The sequence below is a fragment of the Pinus tabuliformis genome, chromosome 7 (assembly GCF_031772625.1).
Source record: "Pinus tabuliformis cultivar Carrire ecotype Pingquan chromosome 7, CPIR1, whole genome shotgun sequence".
Lineage (NCBI taxonomy): Eukaryota > Viridiplantae > Streptophyta > Pinopsida > Pinales > Pinaceae > Pinus > Pinus tabuliformis.
Genome location: NC_142293.1, coordinates 364680144 through 364703709, shown reverse-complemented (window position 1 = coordinate 364703709; position 23566 = coordinate 364680144). Strand labels below are relative to the sequence as shown.

General features: G+C 35.5%; 1 protein-coding gene across 1 annotated transcript; it reads left to right on the top strand.

Moving 5' to 3' along the window:
* The first annotated feature begins 12942 nt into the window (after positions 1-12942).
* LOC149247481 (protein NRT1/ PTR FAMILY 5.6-like) lies at positions 12943-17014 on the top strand. The gene is made up of 4 exons (XM_089455880.1): positions 12943-13167; positions 13244-13461; positions 14098-14657; positions 15774-17014. The coding sequence occupies exons 1-4, from the start codon at positions 12996-12998 to the stop codon at positions 16678-16680; spliced, it is 1857 nt and encodes a 618-aa protein (XP_089312006.1). The 5' UTR covers positions 12943-12995; the 3' UTR covers positions 16681-17014.
* Positions 17015-23566: the final 6552 nt, after the last annotated feature.

Here is a 23566-nt window from a genome sequence, read left to right as displayed (position 1 = left end):
TATGAAGACACCAAGAGACCATTTTGCTAGGGTTGTGCAATTGTATTGTTGATGCCAAGGTCCCCTTTTCCCTTCCTTATCTTTTTCCCTTGTTCCCCTATGCCATTTTTCCTATCACCACTGCCCTAACACTACCAAAATCATATTCCCTTTCCCCTCCTATTGCTCAATAGAAACCCCAAACCCTACCCTATCAAAAATCCCAAACTCCTCCCACATCCCTAACAAATTTCTCCCTATAACCCCTATTCCCATTTCATCACTCCCTTCCTAACATTCCCTGTTTCATTTTTTCCCCTTGGTAACAGATACTACAAAGGCACCCAGCCTCACACCATCATCAAAGGGGCAGCCTAATCACAGCTCACCTTGCAGTCATGTCATCACAGCATTCATCCGAGTATGAGAGGGAGATATGCGCATATCTTCCGTATATTCCCAATTTCCGTATATGCGCATATCTTCCGTATATGCGCAATTTCCGTATATGCGCAATTCTTGTATATGGAATTTGCGCGTATACGATGCAGATACATAAACGAATATATGTACAAATTCCATATACAGAAATTGTGCATATACGGAAACTGTGCATATATGGAAGATGTGAGCATATACGGAGGATGTGCACATATACGGAAATTGGGGATATACAGAAGATATGCGCATATCTTCCGTATATCCCTAACTTTCCTGTATGTGCATATCTTCCGTATATGCACGTCGTTTATGTATCTGCATCGTATATGCGCAAATTCAATATACAGAAATTGCGCATATACGGAAACTGTGCATATACGGAAGATGTGCGCATATACAGAAATTGGGCATATACGGAAGATATGCGCATGTCTTCCGTGTATCTCTAACTTTCCTGTATGTGCATATCTTCCGTATATGTACATTGTTTATGTATTTGCATCGTATATGCGCAGATTCTATATACAAAAATTGTGCATATACGGAAATTGGGCATATACGGAAGATATGCGCATATCTTCTGTATATGCCCAATTTCTGTATATGCGCATATCCTCCGTATATGCACAGTTTTCGTATATGCACATACAGGAAAGTTAGGGATATACGGAAGATATGCGCATATCTTTCGTATATGCACAGTTTCCGTATATGCACATACAAGAAAGTTAGGAATATACGGAAGATATGTGCATATCCTCTGTATATGCCTAATTTCCGTATATGCGCACATCTTCCGTATATGCCCAATTTCCGTATATGCATAATTTCTGTATATGGAATTTGCGCATCTACGATGCAGATACATGAACGATGTGCATATACAGAAGATATGCACATACAGGAAAGTTAGGGATATACGTAAGACATGCACATATCTTCCGTATATGCGCAATTTCTGCATATTGAATTTGCGCATATACGATGCAGATAAATAAACGACGTGCATATACGGAAGATATGCACATACAGGAAAGTTAGGGATATACGGAAGATATGCTCATATCTTCCGTATATGCACAATGTCCGTATATGCGCATATCTTCCGAATATGCACAGTTTCCGTATATGCGCAATTTCTATATATTGAATTTGCGCATATACGATGTAGATACATAAACGAAGATATGTACAATTTCCATATACAAAAATTGCGCATGTCTTCCGTATATCCCTAACTTTCCTATATGTGCATATCTTCCGTATATGCACGTCGTTCATGTATCTGCATCGCAGATGCGCAAATTTCATATACAGAAATTGCGCATATATGGAAATTGGGCATATACGGAAGATGTGCACATATACGGAAGATATGCGTATATCTTCCGTATATCCCTAACTTTCCTGTATGTGCACATCTTCCGTATATTCATGTTGTTCATGTATCTGCATCGTAGATGCGCAAATTCCATATACAGAAATTGCACATATACGGAAATTGAGCATATACAGAAGATATGCACATATCTCATATCTTCCGTATATGCGCAATTTCCGTATATGTGCATATCTTCCGTATATGCCCAATTTCCGTATATGCACAATTTCTCTATATGCATAGTTTCCGTATATGCACAATTCCTGTATACGGAATCTGCGCATCTGCGATGCAAATCCATGAACGACGTGCATATACGGAAGATATGCACATACAGTAAAGTTAGGGATATATGGAAGACATGCGCATATCTTCTGTATATTCCCAATTTCCGTATATGTGCATATCTTCCGTATATGCACAGTTTCCATATATGCGCAGATACATAAACGACGATATATACAATTTCCATATACAGAAATTGCGCATATACTGAAACTATGCATATACGGAAGATGTGCGCATATACGGAAATTGCGCATATACGAAAATTGTGCATATACAGAAGATATGTGCATATACGGAAGATATGCGCATATCTTCTTTATATCCCTAACTTTCCTGTATGTGCATATCTCCCGTATATGCACGTCGTTCATGTATCTGCATCGTCTATGCGTAGATTCCATATACAGAAATTGTGCATATATAGAAACTGGGCATATACGGAAGATATGCGCATATCTTCCGTATATGCGCATATCTTTTGTATATGCACAATTTTCATGTACAGGAATTGCGCATATAGGGAAACTGTCCATATACGGAAGATGTGCACATATACAGAAATTGGGCATATATAGAAGATATGCGCATGTCTTCTGTATATCCCTAACTTTCATGTATGTGCATATCGTCCGTATATGCACGTCGTTGATGTATTTGCATTATAGATTAGCAGATTCCATATACAAGAATTGCGCATATATGGAAACTGTGCATATACGGAAGATGTGCACATATACGGAAATTGAGCATATACAGAAGATATGCGCATGTCTTCCGTATATCCCTAACTTTAATGTATGTGCATATCTTCCGTATATGCATGTTGTTCATGTATCTGCATCGCAGATACGCAGATTCCGTATACAAGAATTGCGCATATACGGAAACTGTGCATATACGGAAGATGTGCACATATACGGAAATTGGGCATATACGGAAGATATGCGCATGTCTTCCGTATAACCCTAACTTTCCTGTATGTACATATCTTTCGTATATGCATGTCGTTCATGTATCTGCATCACAGATACATAGATTCCATATACAAGAATTACGCATATACGGAAACTGGGCATATACAGAAGATATGCGCATATCTTCCGTATATGCCTAGTTTCCGTATATGCGCAATTTATGTATATAGAATTTGCACATATACGATGCAAATACATGAACGACGTGCATATACGGAAGATATGCACATACAAGAAAGTTAGGTATATACGGAAGATATGCGCATATATTCCGTATATGCAAATTTTCCGTATATGCGAATATCTTCCGTATATGCACAGTTTCCGTATATGCGCAATTCCTGTATATGGAATCTGCGCATCTACGATGCAGATACATGAACGACGTGTATATACAGAAGATATGCACATACAGGAAAGTTAGGGATATACAGAAGATATGCGCATATCTTCTGTATATGCGCATATCTGTCGTATATCCCTAACTTTCCTGTATGTGCATATCTCCCATATATGCATGTTTATGTATCTGCATCGTAGATGCGCAAATTCCATATACAGAAATTGCAGATATACGGAAACTGTGCATATACGCAACATATGTGCCATATCTTGCGTATATGCACAGTTTCCGTATATGCGCAATTTCTGTATATGGAATTTGCGCATCTACGATGCAGATACATAAACGACGTGCATATACGGGAGATATGCACATACAGGAAAGTTAGGGATATACGGAAGACATGCGCATATCTTCCGTATATGCCCAATTTCCGTATATGTGCATATCTTCCGTATATGCACAATTTCCGTATCTGCGCAATTTCTGTATATGGAAATTTTACATATTTTCGTTTATGTATCTGCGTCATATATGCACAAATTCAATATACAGAAATTGCGCATTTACGGAAACCGTGCATATACGGAAGATATGCGCATATACGGAAATTGCGCATATACGGAAGATATGCGCATGTCTTCTGTATATCCCTAACTTTCCTGTATGTGCATATCTTCTGTATATGCACGTCGTTCATGTATCTGCATCGTATATGCGCAAATTCAATATACAGAAATTGTGCATATACGGAAGATATGCGCATATATGGAAATTGCGCATATACAGAAGATATGCGCATGTCTTCCATATATCCCTAACTTTCCTGTATATGCATATCTTCCGTATATGCACGTCGTTCATGTATCTGCATCACAGATGCGCAAATTCCATATACAAAAATTGCGCATATACGGAAATTAGGCATATACGGAAGATGTGCGCATATACGGAAATTGGGCATATACGGAAGACATGCGCATATCTTCCGTATATCCCTAACTTTCCTGTATGTGCATATACGGAAGATATGAGATATGTGCATATCTTCCGTATATGCCCAATTTCCGTGTATGCGCAATTCTGTATATGGAATTTGCGCATCTGCGATGCAGATACATGAACGACGTGCATATACGGAAGATATGGACATACAGGAAAGTTAGGGATATACGTAAGATATACGCATATCTTCTGTATATGCGCACATCTTCCGTATATGCCCAATTTCCATATATGCGCAACTTCTGTATATGGAATTTGCGCATCTGCAATGCAGATACATGAACGACGTGCATATACGGAAGATATGCACATACAGGAAAGTTAGGAATATACGGAAGACATGTGCAATTTCTGTATATGGAAATTGTACATATCTTCGTTTATGTATCTGCATCGTATATGCGCAAATTCAATATACAGAAATTGCGCATATACGGAAACTGTGCATATAAGGAAGATATGAGCATATCTTCCGTATATCCTTAACTTCCCTGTATTTGCATATCTTCTGTATATGCACGTCGTTTATTTATCTGCATCGTATATGCACAAATTCAATATGCAGAATTGCGCATATACGGAAACTGTGCATATACGGAAGATATACGCATATACGAAAGATATGCACATGTCTTCCGTATATCCCTAACTTTCATGTATGTGCATATCTTCTGTATATGCACGTCGTTCATGTATCTGCATCGTAGATGTGCAAATTCCATATACAGAAATTGCACATATACGGAAATTGGGCATTTATGGAAGACATGCGCATATACGGAAATGGGACATATACGGAAGATGTGCGCATATTCGGAAATTGGGCATATACGGACGATATGCGCATATCTTTCGTATATCCCTAACTTTCCTGTATGTGCATATACGGAAGATATGCGCATATACAGAAATTGGGCATATACAAAAGATATGCGCATATCTTTCGTATATGTCCAATTTCCGTATATGCACAATTTTTGTATATGGAATCTGCGCATATACGATGCAAATACATGAACAACCTACATATACGGAAGATATGCACATACAGGAAAGTTAGGGATACACGGAAGACATGCGCATATCTTCCGTATATGCCCAATTTCCGTATATGCGCACATCTTCCGTATATGGACAGTTTCCGTATATGCGCAATTTCTGTATATTGAATTTGCGCATATACGATGCAGATACATAAATGACATGCATATACGGAAGATATGCACATACAGGAAAGTTAGGGATATACGGAAGATATGCGCATATCTTCTGTATATCCCCAATTTCCGTATATGCACACATCTTCCGTATATGCACAGTTTCCGTATATGCGCAATTTCTGTATATGGAATTTGTACATATATTCGTTTATGTATCTGCATCGTATACGCATAAATTCCATATACAAGAATTGCGCATATACGTAAATTGCGCATATACGGAAGATATGCGCATATACGGAAATTGGGAATATACAGAAGATATGCGCATATCTCCCTCTCATACTCGGATGAATGCTGTGATGACATGACTGCAAGGTGAGCTGTGATTAGGCTGCCCCTTTGATGATGGTGTGACGCTGGGTGCCTTTGTAGTATCTGTTACCAAGGGGAAAAAATGAAACAGGGAATGTTAGAAACGGAGTGATGAAATGGGAATATGGGTTATAGGAAGAAATTTGTTAGGGATGTGGGAGGAGTTTGGGATTTTTGATAGGGTAGGGTTTGGGGTTTCTATTGAGCAATAGGAGGGGAAAGGGAATATGATTTTGGTAGTGTTAGGGCAGTGGTGATAGGAAAAATGGCATAGGGGAACAAGGGAAAAAGATAAGGAAGGGAAAAGGGGACCTTGGCATCAACAATACTATTGCACAACCCTAGCAAAATGGTCTCTTGGTGTCTTCATATGGTTGCCTTGGGTGTGCGCCGCGCGCGTTACAACTTTGAATTTACTGTAATTTTTGTTGCTTAAGAGAAATATTGGTTTTAGGTTTCTTTAATCTAACCCTTTTCAACGTTTACAACAATAAATTAATTTAAAGTTCAAATGTTTTTAAATATTTTTCTAATTATTTGAGTATATTTTTGAAATATAATAAAATTATAATAAAAACAATAATTCTTAATCAAAAGTTTAATTTTTATTTTAGGTTTATTAAAAAAAAATTATTAAAAAAATAATACATTTTATTCAAATTTATGTTTCATCACCTCCTAAGCTTAATGGTTTTTTAAATGTTTATCAATTAATTACCAACAACAAAGAAGCTTTTAGCAAATATCTAATTCATAACACTATATTTAACAAACAATTAATTCATGACATTGTATTAATTAATTATATGATAACAATGATGATTAAAGTCCACTAAGACCACAAGAAAGAATGAGCTTTGAGTTATAAAAAGTAGGTAAGTTGTCTAATTACTAGTGTCTGCCTTGATTTGATTTCCAATAAAATTATAAGGGCTATGTAGTATCCATAAGTACTTCATAAAGATAGCCGAAGAAGAAACGAAACTTACACGGTACACCTTTATATAATATAAATAATATTATTAAAAACCAAGATCGATCTATCTTAAGTAAGCATCTATCAATCTATGAGAGGAACAAAACTTTCAGAACTTTGCACTAAACAAGAGTTTTTCACATTTAGAGATTTGATCCCTTTCGGTTTTTGGTTGATTCTAGGTTAAGATGGATATACTCTCGTAGAAAATAAATTTATAGTTTAGTTGATTTTTCCAATTATAACAATATGGGATCTCTCATGAAATAAGTATTTTGATGTTTATCATGTATTAATGCCTTATAGTATTTATAATCGATTTAATTTGTAAAATTGCATTAGTTATGCGTGTAATTTGTAAAATTGCATTAGTTATGCGTGGAATGCAAAGGAAACCAAACCACACACAACTGTAATCGGAAAATAATGATACAGAAAGCAAGTGATCCACTAGGACCGGGCCCTTAGCCACCAGGGACGCACTGCTACGGTTACTCCAAGATCAGATGACGAAACAGCAACGAAGTTATATACTAATCGTAAAGGAAAAGTTACAGCTATCGCTCTTTAAAGAGAGTCGATGATCAAAGTTTAGATTACAACAGTAATTTCTGCAAATCAACACCCATATATTCGCTCCTTAGGCTAGCAGCGCTGTCCCTTTTTATAGTGGCCAGGCGGAAATATCAGAAATACAGATAAGTCTTGAGGTAGCGATCCCTCAAGATCAAAGGATCCTAAGGGATTCGCCATATCTTTAATCTTCAGTTATTATTTCGTCCTCTTGCGCTGATACCGCATTTCTTCTTCCTTTTCCTGGTCCGTGCGCTCTGATATTGATTTCCTCATCTGGATGTGGTTTCCTATCAAAGGGACGACAGTTGGTTTTGCTTTGTCTTTTCCTCCGGAATAGTGATTTTCCATTTTCTTCACTTTCTGCATAGAAAAAGACACTAATTAATCATTTTACATCAATCACAAATCCCCTTAATTTTATCATAATCCTTTAACATATGACCATCTTTAGAATGTAAAGAAGTTATGAATTAAAGGAAAAGATAAAGAAATAAGTGGTAATTACATACCTTTTCCAATGTTCAACAAGTAGTTTTTCCAAATTATGTGCAGAGAGGGTGTTTTGTGTGGTTCCAACCAACACCATCATGGTACCATGAGAAAACTAGACATGGTAAATTGAAATCGATCGTGTCGTGGTGCATACCATGTGTGTTTATGAGCCCGAGAGTGGAATTCAAAAGCCACGAATTTACATGATATTTCCGAGTTATTGAGCTCATCCCAATTTCTCCCATGGAGCTCTATCACTCTGCTCCCATTTCACCGTCTCTTATCAAATTTCTCCATAGACTTAAAAGTAGGGAAATTGATGAACCAAATCGAGCCATGGCTCTCTGGAACTACATCTCACGTAGGATAAGGAAACATATAAGGTTTTTGGAGGGTCGGAAAAATATTGTGAGCCTAGGAGGCCATTGCAGGTGCCAAAATCATCCTGCAAAAACTGGAGGTTTGGGAGGGATGAGAGTCCACCCAATTGCAATACCAAAGTTCCACCTCCAAGACAACCATAAAATACTCAGGAACAGGCCAATGACCGAGTGTGATGAAAGGAGCAACATCAAAGGAATATTTGTTCTACATTAAACTTACACCCAACATTTGCTCATATCACTTGCTTCCAATTGAGGTGGAGTTGGATAGAAATAAACTTGAGGGAGGGCGTCAGCATGCCATGACACCACCCTCATCCTCCATCACACGAAACCACTGCTAACTATCATGAACAACCATTATGATCCCACATGGCGAATGAACGATAATGTACGATGGCCGAGATTTCAACATTGTGGGTGTCATTTCAACGTTCTTCCAAGCATGTTAGAGGGATATCATTGTGTCCATATGGATGCTGATCACTTCCAGCCATGAATGCATGCTGACATCTGTCAACAATGGGCACCCGTCGTGGGGGAATAGCCTTTCAAAATTAATACCTTGGATGTATTCCACTAGATGCAAATTTTATTGCCTCATATAACCATTTTAGAATGAGAACTGTTTAAAATAGGTAAACAAAACCATTAAAAGGAACTTGTTGGAGGGTTTGTGATACTAGGATGAGTATTTCCATTGATTGATAATGAGTCCATTCTTTTTTCAAAGGATGAGAGCCTTAGTGGTGATAGCGGGGTGGTTATTACGATGAATTAAGATTGTGTCTAATGTTTTTAAAATGAATGAGATCTTACATATTGGTTTGCACAGGGTCAAGTTTTTCCAACAAAAGGGGATAGTATCAATCATTATTTATCTCATAAAGGTGACAGCGGGACAAGTCTTGTCAAAGGTTGAGACATAATCTATTTTCCATAGGTTGTTACCATTTATGAATTTTTAGTTGCAAGGAGGTTGGTACTAGGTACTCTTCTTGTTCAGTGGAGGGTTTCTTCTACCAAGGTTTGTGAAGGTGCTCATGGATAGAAGGAGGCCATGGTTTCTCAACACTTTTTTGGTGTTGGTGGTGGTAATACAATTTGGTATTCAAGATCCATGCAAAGGGATTCATGAAACATTTATATTCAAAGTGTTTGATGCAATGCCTATATGAAAAATATATGCCAATTTAGCTTGCTCTCAAGGATACTAACAAGGCACTAGTTTCTAATGCCACAATAATATTTTAGCCAATGATAAACACTTTCTAGGAAAATCATTTATCTATGGGTAACTTCTATTGATTTTGTGGTGGATATCAAGCCCAAATTGGAGCTACCACAAGGAATTCATGTGGCTCAATGTTTTCTCTATGAAGGAAAACAACTTGAGGATCAAAATCCATTCTATATCTATTACATGGTAAATATTCAACTCTCTTTTTGGTGCTATGGTTGTGTGGAGGAATGCCTATTTTTAGGGGTCCTCCAACCTCCAAACCTATGTCTTCTAAAGATGTGGTTAGGAAAAAAATAGTCCACTTTAACTCATTAATCCCCTCTTTTGTTGGTGCACATATAGTGGACAAAGATGAAGAGGAGAAAAGTGGAGATCTGAGCATGAAAGATCCCCCCATCTACATTCAATGTTTAAAATCGATGTGGTTTTTGCATATTTAATGGGTATTCACCTACTTCATTGGCTTTGTACCAATGGACCCACTCAACTTGGACAAACAATTGGGAGGTCCTCCATTATTCCAAAGGTTTTTGTATTGGTTAGTTCTATAATCATGATAATCATGAGAAAGTGTTTGAGGAGGGTCCATGTTTTTTGGTAGGAGTAAAACTTTTAATAAACCCTTGGTTTACATAATTTAATTCTAACTCTATGTCAATTATTAGAATGTCAATTTGATTTTTCCTCCCCATTTGGCCATTACATTTCTAGTATTTATCAATTTTATATTTAACAGTGGGAATACTTTGGATACCTACATAAAATCATGTCTTGAGAGAGCTATGGTGAGATTGAGAGAGCGGTGGTTAGATTGTGCACATAAAGCTAGTGTTTATGTTGAGACAAACCTTACTAAATGTCTTTATAAAATTATTCTCGAATTAAAAAACAATAATAATAAATAAATAAAGTCAAGTATTCAATTAGGAGAACATAACAATTTGGTGTTAGATCTATTTACGTACATGATATCTAAAAGATACTTGTCTCCATGTATAAGATCATCCTTCAAGAAAAAGAGCCTAAGTGAACATAAAAAATTTGAAATTTTCTAGAATACCTAACATTGCTTTATAGTATTCTTGTAAAATTTTATAATACTTTTCTCATAAATTTATCTATATACTTATTAAATAAGATAAATATATTTCTTATGAAAAAAATATTTTGTAATATAAAACAATTTTATCTAACATTTTAAATTGATATTGATAAGAAAAATTTGTCTTCACAATATAAAATAATGATTCTAATTAAGTGAATGACCAATGACTAATTATTAACTAAATAACCAAATAATTGGAAAAGACAACACTCTCTGAACCGATAACAATTTGTTATAATTATTTCATATCTTGTTTTAATAATATAAATATTAAAATAAGTTTTATAACATTTTTATCTAAACATCTAAGGAAAATAATTTTTCATTTTAATATACAATGATATATTAATACATATTGATATTTCATAGTAACAAAATAAATCAATAATAAAAAAATAATTTTTTTAATTAACATTTTCTTACTCTTCTTTAAGTAATTATATTAGAATAATTTTTAAAATATCAAAATTTCCATATGAAACAGTAACACTTTCAAGTGAGTACCTTTTTAATAATTAAAACTTGCCATCAGAGATTATCTTGATTTTTTTTACTTGTTTTTCAATAATTATAAATATTAAAATAAATTTTCCTCGTATCAAAACTTTATTTCTAACGTAACACCTTATGTTGATTGAAAATCGGATGTTATAGAATTATGTCTCCGCTTGACAGTTCTAGTTCTAGCAAACATCCGATCCGATATATATATATATATTCACCACAACATTCAATCTAAATGAAAGAAATAAATATAAAAAAAATAACATAAATCCAGGTTAACGTGACCACCAAAATGAAGATGTACATCAAAGTTTTTCTGCTTGTTTATGATTTTTTTTCAAATAAGTGTTTTTATAAGAGAGATATTTATAGTGGTTGAAGTTATAGCGGCGTTCCCTACAGATACAAATACATGATACACCTCCGCAATAGAAATTTAAGATTCGTATAGTTTTCATTGGGGAGAAATAAAAAATACCCAAAAACCAGCCATCAAGCTTTTGTGAAGCTTGACTGTAAATATCATCACATATTGATCACTACTTGTCTGCATCGATGACAGGCTACAGGTCTTCAAGTCACTCCTCCAGTACATTACTACAACGGAGGAGGAGCAGCGACTTACCTCTGAAATGCTTACATTCTTGTAAATATTTTCTAAACATAGAAAAATCACAAATCCCATAAAAATAATTCGTCGAGTTAAGGAAAAACTAGCAGTTGGTTGTTTGATGAGTCTCGGTGATGGCTTGCTCAGTGCGCACTCTATTCTTGCGCTTCTCGACCTCGAGGCTGACGGACGTGGGACATCCGCGGATGCTGTTAACCCAAGGCATGATCAGAATCTGTTCTTTGGCATATATTTTTTGCTGCGATACTGGATCCTCGAAGGAGCATTTTTGCTCAACGATATTTGATGGGTGAGATTTTAAAGTCTCAATGATGATGTCTTTGTCTTCTTAGGCGTAAAGATCCCCCAATTTGGCGGTGCAAAATTCATCCAAAACCTTGGTTTGGCAGCTTCCAACGTGTATATTTTGCAGTACCATGCCGGGAGCGTAGGAGCAAGAAAGCTTCAACTACACGTACTGCAGGACAACGCTCAGCAGGCCCCTGATGTGTTCCACGAAGGTGTCTTTACTCGCCGAATTCTTGCGATGGCGCGGTTTCAATTTCAAATTTCAAACCAATTTAGAATAATGAATGGGTGGGTTCAAGTTCTTGTTTCGGCGGGTTTCCAAATTCAAATGAGTGTGCGGTCTGGTGGTGGCAGTCAAGGCGGAGGCAACCGACTGACGGGAAATCCCACGAGAGGAGCTGCCAGAAATAGTGTAACCTCTAATCGCCGGAGAGGAATGCAGCCATGATCCATGGTCGAGCATGTAAGGGCGCCATAACGTCAAGGAGGCCGTCTGCCGTTGTCAGAGGGGGTGAAGACATAACATGGAGGTGGAAATAGGAACCGACGTCGTTCAACCGTCTGTGATAAATCAATGATTAGGTTCTTTAATCAAACCTGCAACATGTCTGAACTAACGTAACATTTGCCCTTTATCTTGAACATTTATTGCAGACAACACATGCAGTTAATGGTAAGGTGATTTACTCCTACCCTCCATGTGATAATTGAAGCAGTTGTACATTGCATTAAAGAATACAGGTAGTAGGAGGTGACAGCATACACTGACAAATATATATAGATATATATGGGGTAAATCATTATATGACAATTGGATTTTGAGAAGTTAGCCCCTGAAATTGGCTCTAGACATGAAATTTCAACATTTGAATGAGTGTATGGAGTTCGGGAAAAAATCAGTGGAATCGCACGGAAGAAACGATGAGCAATTACAGCGCGTCAATATTGGATCTGTGGATAATGAAGGACCGCCAGTTCTCAGAACAAAAACTGGTGGATGGAAGGCTTCTCTGTTCATGATAGGTAACACTTTTCATTATAATACTGCTATCATCTGTTCAGTATTCCTTAATTACCGTGTGCGTTTGTGATTGTGCAGTATTTGAATTCAGCGAGAGGCTCACGTACTTTGCCATTCAAGCAAACCTCATCATCTATCTAACAACGGTCTTGCACGAAGGGCTTACAACTTCTGTTAAAAATGTCAACTACTGGACAGGTGTTGCAGCCGTTATGCCTCTTGTAGGGGGCTTTATAGCAGATGTTTACTGTGGACGATACTGGATGATAGTCATTGCTTCAATAATTTATGTGTTGGTGAGACCAGAAATTGAAATTCTATGTGCACTACCATTCTTCAGACTTTATGTGATTAGATGTACTTTCAACTTATCTTTCTGATCCATTATATTAAAGATTTGAAGTGTTATTGTTTTGTAACTAATTAAGATTTGTAGTGTTATTGTTTGTAACTAATTATTGTGGTTTAGGATGGTTCAGTAAATTTGTTTAGGTCAAGTTACTTGATTAAGGTTTATTGGCATCTAAGGTTTTACTCATGGTATTCAGTTTAAGATGTAGCGTATTTAAAGGTCAATCAAATTTTTGTTAAATTGTTTCAATGACCATGTTAAATTGTTTCAATGATCATTGAAACACAACTGTGATTTTAGACACCATCACTTATATAACTGTTCTGTGATCTTCAAATCACCAATTTTTGTAACTAACCAGTATGACTCATCATCATGAACCATAATAATTAGTTCTAAACATCCTCAATAAAAATCTAAATATAATAGATCTGAAAAATAAAACTAAAAAACGTCATCAATACAAATCTTACTGTGATAGATCTTAACAATAAAACTGATCTGAAAAATAAAACTCAAAATTTTGAGATTTAGATTTTCCAATCTATTTGATTCTGATTTTTATAAATTAATGTTTCAGGGATTGGGGTTGCTGACAATATCAGTATCTCTGTCAGCTCTGAAGCCACCTGATCATTGTCAAACTGCAATATGTAAGAAAGCAACGACCACCCAGATTGGTGTCTTTTTCTTCGCGCTATATTTGATATCTCTGGGGGCCAGCGGCCACCAGCCCGCTCTGCAAGCATTTGGTGCAGACCAGTTCGATGAGGAAGATAAAGATGAAATGCTTAAGAAGAATTCCTTCTTTAATCTCTGGTATTTGAGTATCTGTATTGGTAATCTCTTAGCAGTCACAATTATTGCATACGTCCAGCAGAACATAAGTTGGGGACTCGGATTTGGGATTGTCACAGTAGCCATGGGTATCGCCAGTCTTTTGTTTCTGTATGGAACTCCATTCTATAGATACAAGCTTCCTGGAGCCAGCCCAATTACTCGTATAGCTCAAGTTATAGTTGCTGCTATAAGAAAGAGAAATATCAGCATGCCTTCAGATATAAACTTGCTTTACGAGAATGAGGATGGGGATTCCATAATAGCAGGGCAGAGGTTGCTATCTCGTACAGATAATTTTCAGTAAGTAATATGTGGATCTTTTACTTCTGAAAAAATATATATATTGATTATTGTTTTTGAATGATTAAATCCTTGGAAGCCCATGTCAACGCAATTTTTATATTTTAAAGTTAGGAAAATAAAAAGATTTAGAAAATTTATCGTAAATTTTGAAATATTCGTGAAAATGTATTTTTGTTTAAATTATGAGTAATTTTTTTGTAAATTCATGCGAAGCCAACCTTTCCTGTTAAGCAAATACTTCTAGTTCATAGATAAAGTGATATTATCCCTTACTAGTCAGATTTTCAGAATTAAGCTTTATGTAAAATAATTTAGTAATAGTATAATAGATGAAATTTTGTTAGTTTTACAGTTAACTTAATTGGCCAAGTTTTTTTTATTAAAGAATTTTTGTTATTGAAAAGTTATTAGTGTATTTTTTTGGATTTTTTTAGATTCAAGTTTGGCTATTGAGCTGGCAGGAAGTGATCAGTTAAAGTGGATTTTTTTGGTACAAATATTTCATGGTTGAGTTGGAAGGAAGTGATCACTTTTTGAGGATTTTCCTAGTACAAATATTCCATGGACATAGAGGTCAATAATTTCCAAGATTGGTAAATCACATAGAAAAAAAAGGGTCAAATGGGTTTTTTCATTGGAATTATATAATACAATTTCAAGTAAGATTGTGATTCTTTTGTTATTTAATATATGCTTTTAAATGCATAAATAAATTTAACCCCCAAAAAGCAAATTCCTGGACTCTTCATTTTGCACACAATAAGCTTTTAAAAATATCTAACTAATTTTAGTTAAAATTAACTAGAAAAAAGCCAAAAATATTTTATGTATTAATTGGGAAAAAAACCATTTTATCTGTTAATTACAATAAGGTAACTAACTTTTTAATTAATTTTAATTAAAATTAAATTAAAAAAATGTTAACCCTACCAAATTTCTAACTAATTCCTATTAAAATTAACTAAAAATATGTCAAAATTTTTATCTATGAGTGAGGAGAAAGACCATTTTATTGGTTAATTAAAATACGGTCACTTTTACGCACGTGAAAGACAATTTGTGATTAACCACCAATATTTTTTTGATACTTTGGTTTTGTTGGCAACGTATTAGGTTTCTGGACAAAGCAGCGGTCTTGGTGCAAGATCCTTCAAATCCTTCACGAGGATGGGATAGTGATACACAAGGCGGCAAGAAGCCAAATCCATGGAAAATCTGCACAGTAACTCAAGTAGAGGAGACGAAGCTTATATTTAGGATGGTGCCCATCTGGTTTTTCTGTTTAATATTTGGAGTGGCAGCAACGCAGAGCCAATCATTCTTTATAAAGCAAGCCAGCACCATGGATAGAAGCATGGGTTCCCATTTCCAAGTCCCATCATCTTCTCTTCTGGCCCTTGCCACCGTATCTGGGGTTGTTTTCATAATTATATATGATCGTGGTATTGTACCACTAGCCAGAAGAATAACACTGAATGAACGAGGACTAACTATTCTCCAAAGGATCGGAATTGGCATGTTCCTTGCTGTTATGTGCATGGTGGCTGCAGCACTAACAGAGGAGAAGAGAATCCATGTAGCGAAAATTCATGGTTTACTTGACAGCCCGGGAACTACAATCCCTCTCAGTGTTTTCTGGTTAACTCCACAGTTTGTTCTAATGGGAATAGCAGATGTGTTTCTTGTAGTAGGATTGCAGGAATACTTCTATGATCAAGTCCCTGACAACGTGAGAAGCTTGGGGATTGGCTTCTTTCTGAGTGATATTGGAGTCGCCAGTTTTGTGGGCAGTCTTGTCATCACCATAATTGAGAAAATAACCAAAAGAGGAGGGCATCCAGGATGGTTTGTAAACAATCTAAATAGGTGCAAATTGAATTACTTTTACTGGTTTTTGGCCATCTTGAGTGCCATCAATCTCTGCTGCTATATTTGTGCGGCACGGAAATATACATACAAGAAAATCAAGCAAACATCGGCTATATCTGGTTCTTCCCGTCACTACTTGTTAAAAGATTAATTTTGTGTAAATGGTTACATCATAGAAGTCCACCTAGGCATAATATATGCATACACACCAAAGGAAAGCTTTTGGGTGTAGGTTTAAGTACCCAATTCAGTATTTCTGTGAATGTGAAATTTTTTCTCTTTTATGGATAGCAAAGCGCATCTGCAAATATTGTATGCTCGCATTATAAAGCTTTGAAGTGTCTTCTGCGTCAAGGGCAAGTATGTTGTACTTTAGAGGAATACTTTATTCTATATAAAGTATGTTATGTTGTATTTGTGAGTAATAAGTTATTATGTATAAGAGATTTTTACGTTTTGTTTGTGAGTATTTTTCATTTTGGGTTCCGAAGATGTTTGAATTCTTACGGTTCAGTGAGATTCATTTTCCTGCTTTTAAAAAGGTGTGAGATTTATGTAAAAGAATATATGCTTCAATTGTGATCTGAGCAACTGTATGCTGCAGCTTGAAAGACATAAGAGATAAACACTCGGTTTTACATTATAAGAACAAACTACTATTTATAAACTTTCATGCATTCAATATTGTTTCAAGAACATAAAATAAATAGACAGATTATTTTGAATAAGTAATATAGTTGAAAAATATTTTAAACCTATTTTTCTAATAATATGTCAATATAAGCTCTTACAATACATTCATAATAAGACTCGTCTGTAAAAGTAACTTAATTCGAATTTCCTTACTAAATAGCTAAAGAGGGTGATTATAATATTCCATACTTTCCGTGATTATTATTGTTAACATCACTTTTAATTATTATAACTTTACATTGAACTTTGTGTTTATGGGTTTACCATCTACATTATTCATAACATGATTCCCTTCTCCCTTAAGTTTTAAGTAAACTTATAACACATGAGATTAATAGAAGAAGAAAAAAAAGGCTTTGTTATTTTGTTTAGGTTTTTGTGTAATCTATATTCAATTTTATGTTTTACAAGTATTTTTTCCCTTTCTTACTCTAAATTTTATGTTCTTTATAAGTTTTCTTTTTCTTCAATAATATTTTTTTGTGTAATTTATATTCAATTTTATATTTTACAACCATTTTTCTTTTCTTACTCTAAGTTATTTATAAGTTTTTTCTTCTTCAATAATATTTTTTACTTCCTTTTTCTTATTTAATATTTCATGTTCTTTTTGTCCTTTTAATCTAGTTATTTAACTACATTTTCTTGCACTTCATTTACTATTGATTGAATATTTCTAAGCAATATTTCTATTTAATTCATCTCCTTTTCCACTACAAGGAACATCTTTAACAATTGTAGTAATTGTTATAAATTTTCATACTCCTTTTTTAGCTATAGTTATGACATGTTTTTCATACCCACTTTAGTTGCATGCTTGGCCCCAATCTTCAAAAGATGAAAAATGCTAATTTTGTTTCATAATCAAATTTAACATTCACTACTAGGTTTTCTTCACTTTTTTCTATTGCTGAGATGGTAGTTCAACTTTCATTTTCAATTTCAATTTCAATTTCATCGTCCTTGAATGGGCTTCACTTTCTTCACTTTATAGTCATATTTTTCTTCAATTTATGGGAGAGACGTATTTGTAGTTGGACATACGTATTTGTAGTGTTTAGGATAATTGTATTCTCTGTGTGATGTTTATCTCTTTTCTGCTTCAGCAAGCTCTCTACAATATTTTTTACAATATCATTTGATTTTTTTATTCTTTGTTATAACAATCATCACTTCATCAACAACTATAGCTCTTTGCCAAACTATGTTGATTGGTGTTGCTCTACCTTTCACTATGTGCCATCTATGGAATATACCAAGCCTCTTTGAACTTGGTTGTTGCTACCATTTTGAGAAGAGTATATAGTCTTTTAAACCTAGTTGAATGAGAAACAATGTTGTTGCAGATAATTTTTCTTGAATTTATTCATGTGTGATCAATGGTCAATTTTTTCATGTGATCCATAATATCATGGGTAAAGTGACTTGTAAGTTTTTCAAATCCATTTAAAATAATATCTCCTAAATATTTTGCAAAATTATAAAACGTAATTATAATCTTAAAAAAATTAACAAATCTATTTTTTATTAACATAAAAAAACCTGGAAAATTCAATACACAAAGAAAAACAATATTAAAACATATAATATTTCTCACCACTAAATTTGAATAATTAATATAATTAATTATTAAAAACAAATTTTGAATTAGGACAACGAAGTGCAATTACAAAACATTACTTTGAAAAGAAAATTGCCCCCCATTGACATAGATTTCAGATCCTAATTAATAAAATTTCAATAGCTCCATATAAACGCATACCCATAAAATAAAATCTTATATGCAATCAAAAGTCAAATGCATTTGCTCCAAGTAAAAACGGACTTAGTTGACATTCACATCATCTAACTTAACCATTAAATTAAATTTTATATGCAATCAAAAGTCCAACTTTAGCACACTTCCATTGAATGGAAGATGGGGTTCCTCCATTGAGAGCCATCAATTCCGTTGGAGACCACTATTATGGCAATTTTTTCATAAACTTTGATACATTCTTTTCAGAAGAAAAAGCGTAATATATTCATATAAGAAGATTACATAGAGCAAATGCAAGAAGCATATGCAAAAACAGTCATATAAGAAGATTACATAGAGCAAATGCATGAAGCATATGCAGAAACGGACCGAGCCACATACAAATCTGTTAGAACAGATCCCAAGTAAAGCCCAAAGAGCTAATATTGCCCCCCAGACAAGGCAACCCATCTATAAGGTGCAGAAGAGGCATCAGAAAACCAAGCAGACAAGCATCTGAAGAAAGAGCAACAAGATCTGTCGGCCCAATATGGATGGCGAGGCACGAAATGAGGAAGAAAGCAGCAAAAGAAGCCACTCCTTCCCTGCCCCCTCAAACTCTCCACCCGAATCAGACGAGAAACAGAGGAAGAACGCTGCCACAATCATCTGCATCTGCCTGCAGAAAAGACCAACGGAGACCTCCATGGAAGCGGCACGAAACAGGGCAGAAGCACCGCTATTCCCTCAACGCTCCAAAGGCTATGCCGTGGCCAGAACAGCCCTAACTGCCGCCGAGAAGGAGAAGACCCCCCAGAGTAGAGGCGTCATCGGGGGCAGAGGTGGCAAGGGGAGCCACCTCGCCCCCGCTCGCCCCTCGCCGCTTGCCGCTGCTCGCCGCTCCTCCTGCTCGCCGCTCCTGTGCACGCTCCTCCCCTGCTCGCCGCTCCTGCTCCTGCACTCCACCCCTACCGCTTCTGCGCTCCTCCCCTGCTCACCGCTGCTATTCGCCCTCCTGCACTCAAACCCCTGCTCACCCTCCTGCTCGTGCTCCTGCTCGCCCTCCTGCTCGTGTTCCTGCTCCGCCCCTTCCGCTTCTACACTCCTCCCCTGCTCCTAAGTCGCACACCACTCTTGATAAACTTTGATACATTCATTGCGTCAAGAAGTAAACCTAAATAGACGAAGTAAATAGACAAAGATTCTTTCATACATTTACAACCTCTTTCTTTAAGAACATACTTTTAGTAATAGACAATAAAATAAGTCTGCATGTTAAGCGTCCTTCAAAAAATTACTCTCTGCATGCATGGGTAGAGAAAATAATTATAATACTTCAATACAAATGTGAGCATCGTTGTAAGAGCTCTATATTTTTTTTGTGAAGTAAATCCTCATGGTTTAAAAACTTAAAGCTGACCATGAAGGTATTTGTGTATTTTTAACGTTGGTTAGTAGCTAATGTGTTGCGTAAAAGTTTCAGGATGGGCCTCATGTATTTATTGTATAAAAATAACGCCCGTTACGGGCCTTGTTGGATAAAAGGGAGATATTTTAACAAGATTGTAAAACTGAAATATCAAAGATACCATGCAATTAAGTATAGTCACTTCAATTTAATTTAAATAGGTATTGTCAAATCAGTTTAGGTAAGTCATTGGCAAAAATGGTGTTAATTTGGTAGGCATAAATAGGTAAAGTCAAATCATTTAAATGAGTAGATTGTAAAAAATGGTGACATAATGGTGACCTTATGCAATGTGAAGCGAGTAGCGTGTTAAGATGTCATATCTTATATTAAAAATTATGTCAGTTGTCAAAATGGTGTCAATGAAATGGCCATTAGGATTTCGTCATCATAACGTAAGATAACGTAAGATGTGAGGTTTCTGCGTTCACATTAAGTATGGGATAAATATGTGAGGTTATAAAATATTTACGTGCAGGGGTTAAATTTGACGGGTGACCCTACCCGTCAAGGAAATTTTTTATGACGTTTTTATTTTTAAACTGCCCATCATATGACTTTTAAAATTTATTTGTACAAGTTTCATCTAATTTCAAATTGTACTCATAATTGTTCAAATTTTTCATTTTTTGTTATACAATTCGGGTCAAGTCTCATTGCTACACTTTGTTTGTCACTAATGATTTGGTAATCAAATATCGTTCAAAATTTTACAAAACCGTCAAAAGTTTTATTTGATATTAAAAAATAAACGAGAAAAATGTAAAATCCATCAAATTTAAAATTAATTCTGTTTTAAAATTCGAAACCTAGGTGAAGAGTTGTATATATCTACGTTATTTTAAATCCAATCCAAACTATATATGTAACACTCCAGGCTGCAGTTAATGTTGAGTGTTGTATATATCGCTGAAATCCAAGCAATATATACAACATTTCAAGCGGCGTGTAGTTCACTGCAGAATTGTTATGGATCATTAAACCGTTAAGAATGAAAATTATTTCAACAGGGTATAAATTCTCATCCATAATAGTTTAGATACAAATAGTAAATACAAATTTGGTAGAAGATGAATTAAACAAAAAAAATATCAATATCTATATATAGTAATACCGGGTCCATATAATTCCATTCTGCATCCCATGCTGCAAAGGTCTCAAACTCGGGATATATTCAGATGCAGGGTATGAAATACAAAAACTGTACAGTTTTCACATTATTCACATTGACAATAATCAGCTAGGAAAAGCTCTGTTTCTGAGCTCCTTTGTTGTTTCCAGGTTCTTTACGTGTTCAGAACGACAACCAGGTTCCTTGGGATATGAGCAAATAGATGCAGATACATTTGCTAAATGGGTACATACATCTAACTCCTCTTGTTCAGGTCCATGGAGTTTACACTGTAAATTTTGACATAATGGAATTATTACCATGAACACTTATTCTTCTCCATTTCATGACAGGGGGACCGGGCTAAAACTTATCATCAGAACTTTTAGTACTATTGGTTACATAGCCTAGGAGTCAAAGGCCGTATCATTATATCCTAAATCCAATCCATTTCCAATTTTCCACCCATGAAATTAGCAGCTATAACAGTGTAATTGTTATTGTTATTTGTACAGAGAGAGAGGGAGGGATTTCAAAAACCTGGCAACGCTGGCGAATCGGCGATGTATATAAACTGATGACAGAAGCTGAAAACCCAACAGAAATCGCACCAGACACACGACCAGAACTCTGTTGGGGACCGGGGTTGATGTTGGTTTTCACTGTGTAGCATCTATGATCTCTGGTGCAAAAGTATAGTTGAACTGTTGACAACTCGGCCCTCGCAGTCGCCGCTCGAGCATACATTCCCAGAATTGTATTTTTTAATGAAAATCCAATCACCGATTCACCTTGTAAGGCTTGTAACTTGTTACTTAAGTTTCCTGTTTCCATATCTTTCCATATCTTGGACACGCGGTCAGGCCCGCGGGCCGCGGTAGTCTGGTACTTGGTATTTGGTAAGTTTAAGGTGGACCAGTGGTAAATGCTCCAGCGATCAATGTCCTTTATCAATAAATTCTAAACTTACCAATACTCAAAATCCATGCTTATCTAGAGTCTTACTAATTACACGCTGTATCTTCTCGGACCTCCAGTGGATGGGTTTCCCATCGATAACTTGTAACTTACACACCCTTTTATCAGCGAAAAAACGAGAAAAAACTCTCTGCCAAATTGCCCAGACTTGCCCGTTTGATACCTTCAAGCAGGCCGCCTCGTCGCGGACAGACGATCCTAATAAAATCAAGACCCCACAAAATTTATTTCCATTCGTGAAAGTTGGTGGACGCATTTGTAGTCTCTGGGTAACGACAGTTGCCCCCGCGGGCCGCCAACTTACAGCCTACAGCCACAGTCACTTCACTATTTATACCGACTTGGCCGGCGTCCGCGTTCCACGTTCAGTGTAAATTTAAAGGAGTCAATGCAGATAGTCCGTTACACGGGTAACAGGTTACGGGTGCCAGGTGGATTATCCCTATTAATAATAATCGTGCATTATTAAATTAAACGTTAAAAATGTTGATGAATCCTTCATTCAGCGCAACTTGCAATGTTAAATATATATATATATATATATATATATATATATATATATATATATATATATATATATATATATATATATATATATATATATCAAACAATTATTAAAAAAAACTTAAAACTTTTCATTTTCAAACATGCCCGTCATATTGACGTTATTAAAAATTAATAGCAAGTTACCCCTGACGCGGATATTTGAAATTAGAATGTATTTTACGTGTAAAAAACCTAAAAACGGGCATACGGGCGTCAAATTTAACCCCTGTTTACGTGTATAAGGTTCGTTGACTTTAATATTGATGTGAAGTTGCATAACTGCAATTTTGATATGCATGCTACTCTTTGCAATGATTGATGGGTGCTTTTAATGTAATTACGTTGACATGCACGGAATTTTTTTGTACTTTAATCAATGTTTTAAAAGGCATTTATTTTTATTTTTCAAGATGTTATTAAGACGCAGCTCCAAAGATTCCTTGGATGCTTAAATTATGTTAGCAACTTCTATAAAGATTGTGCTAAAGATAGAAGTTTGTTGA

What these genes read in the sequence shown, in the direction of transcription:
- LOC149247481 (XM_089455880.1), top strand. Translation starts at nt 12,996, where the DNA reads ATGAAATTTCAACATTTGAATGAGTGTATGGAGTTCGGGAAAAAATCA. An exon ending in CTTCAATAATTTATGTGTTG is followed by an intron (nt 13,462 to 14,097) that starts GTGAGACCAGAA and finishes TTAATGTTTCAG; the next exon opens with GGATTGGGGTTGCTGACAAT. An exon ending in TCTCGTACAGATAATTTTCA is followed by an intron (nt 14,658 to 15,773) that starts GTAAGTAATATG and finishes GCAACGTATTAG; the next exon opens with GTTTCTGGACAAAGCAGCGG.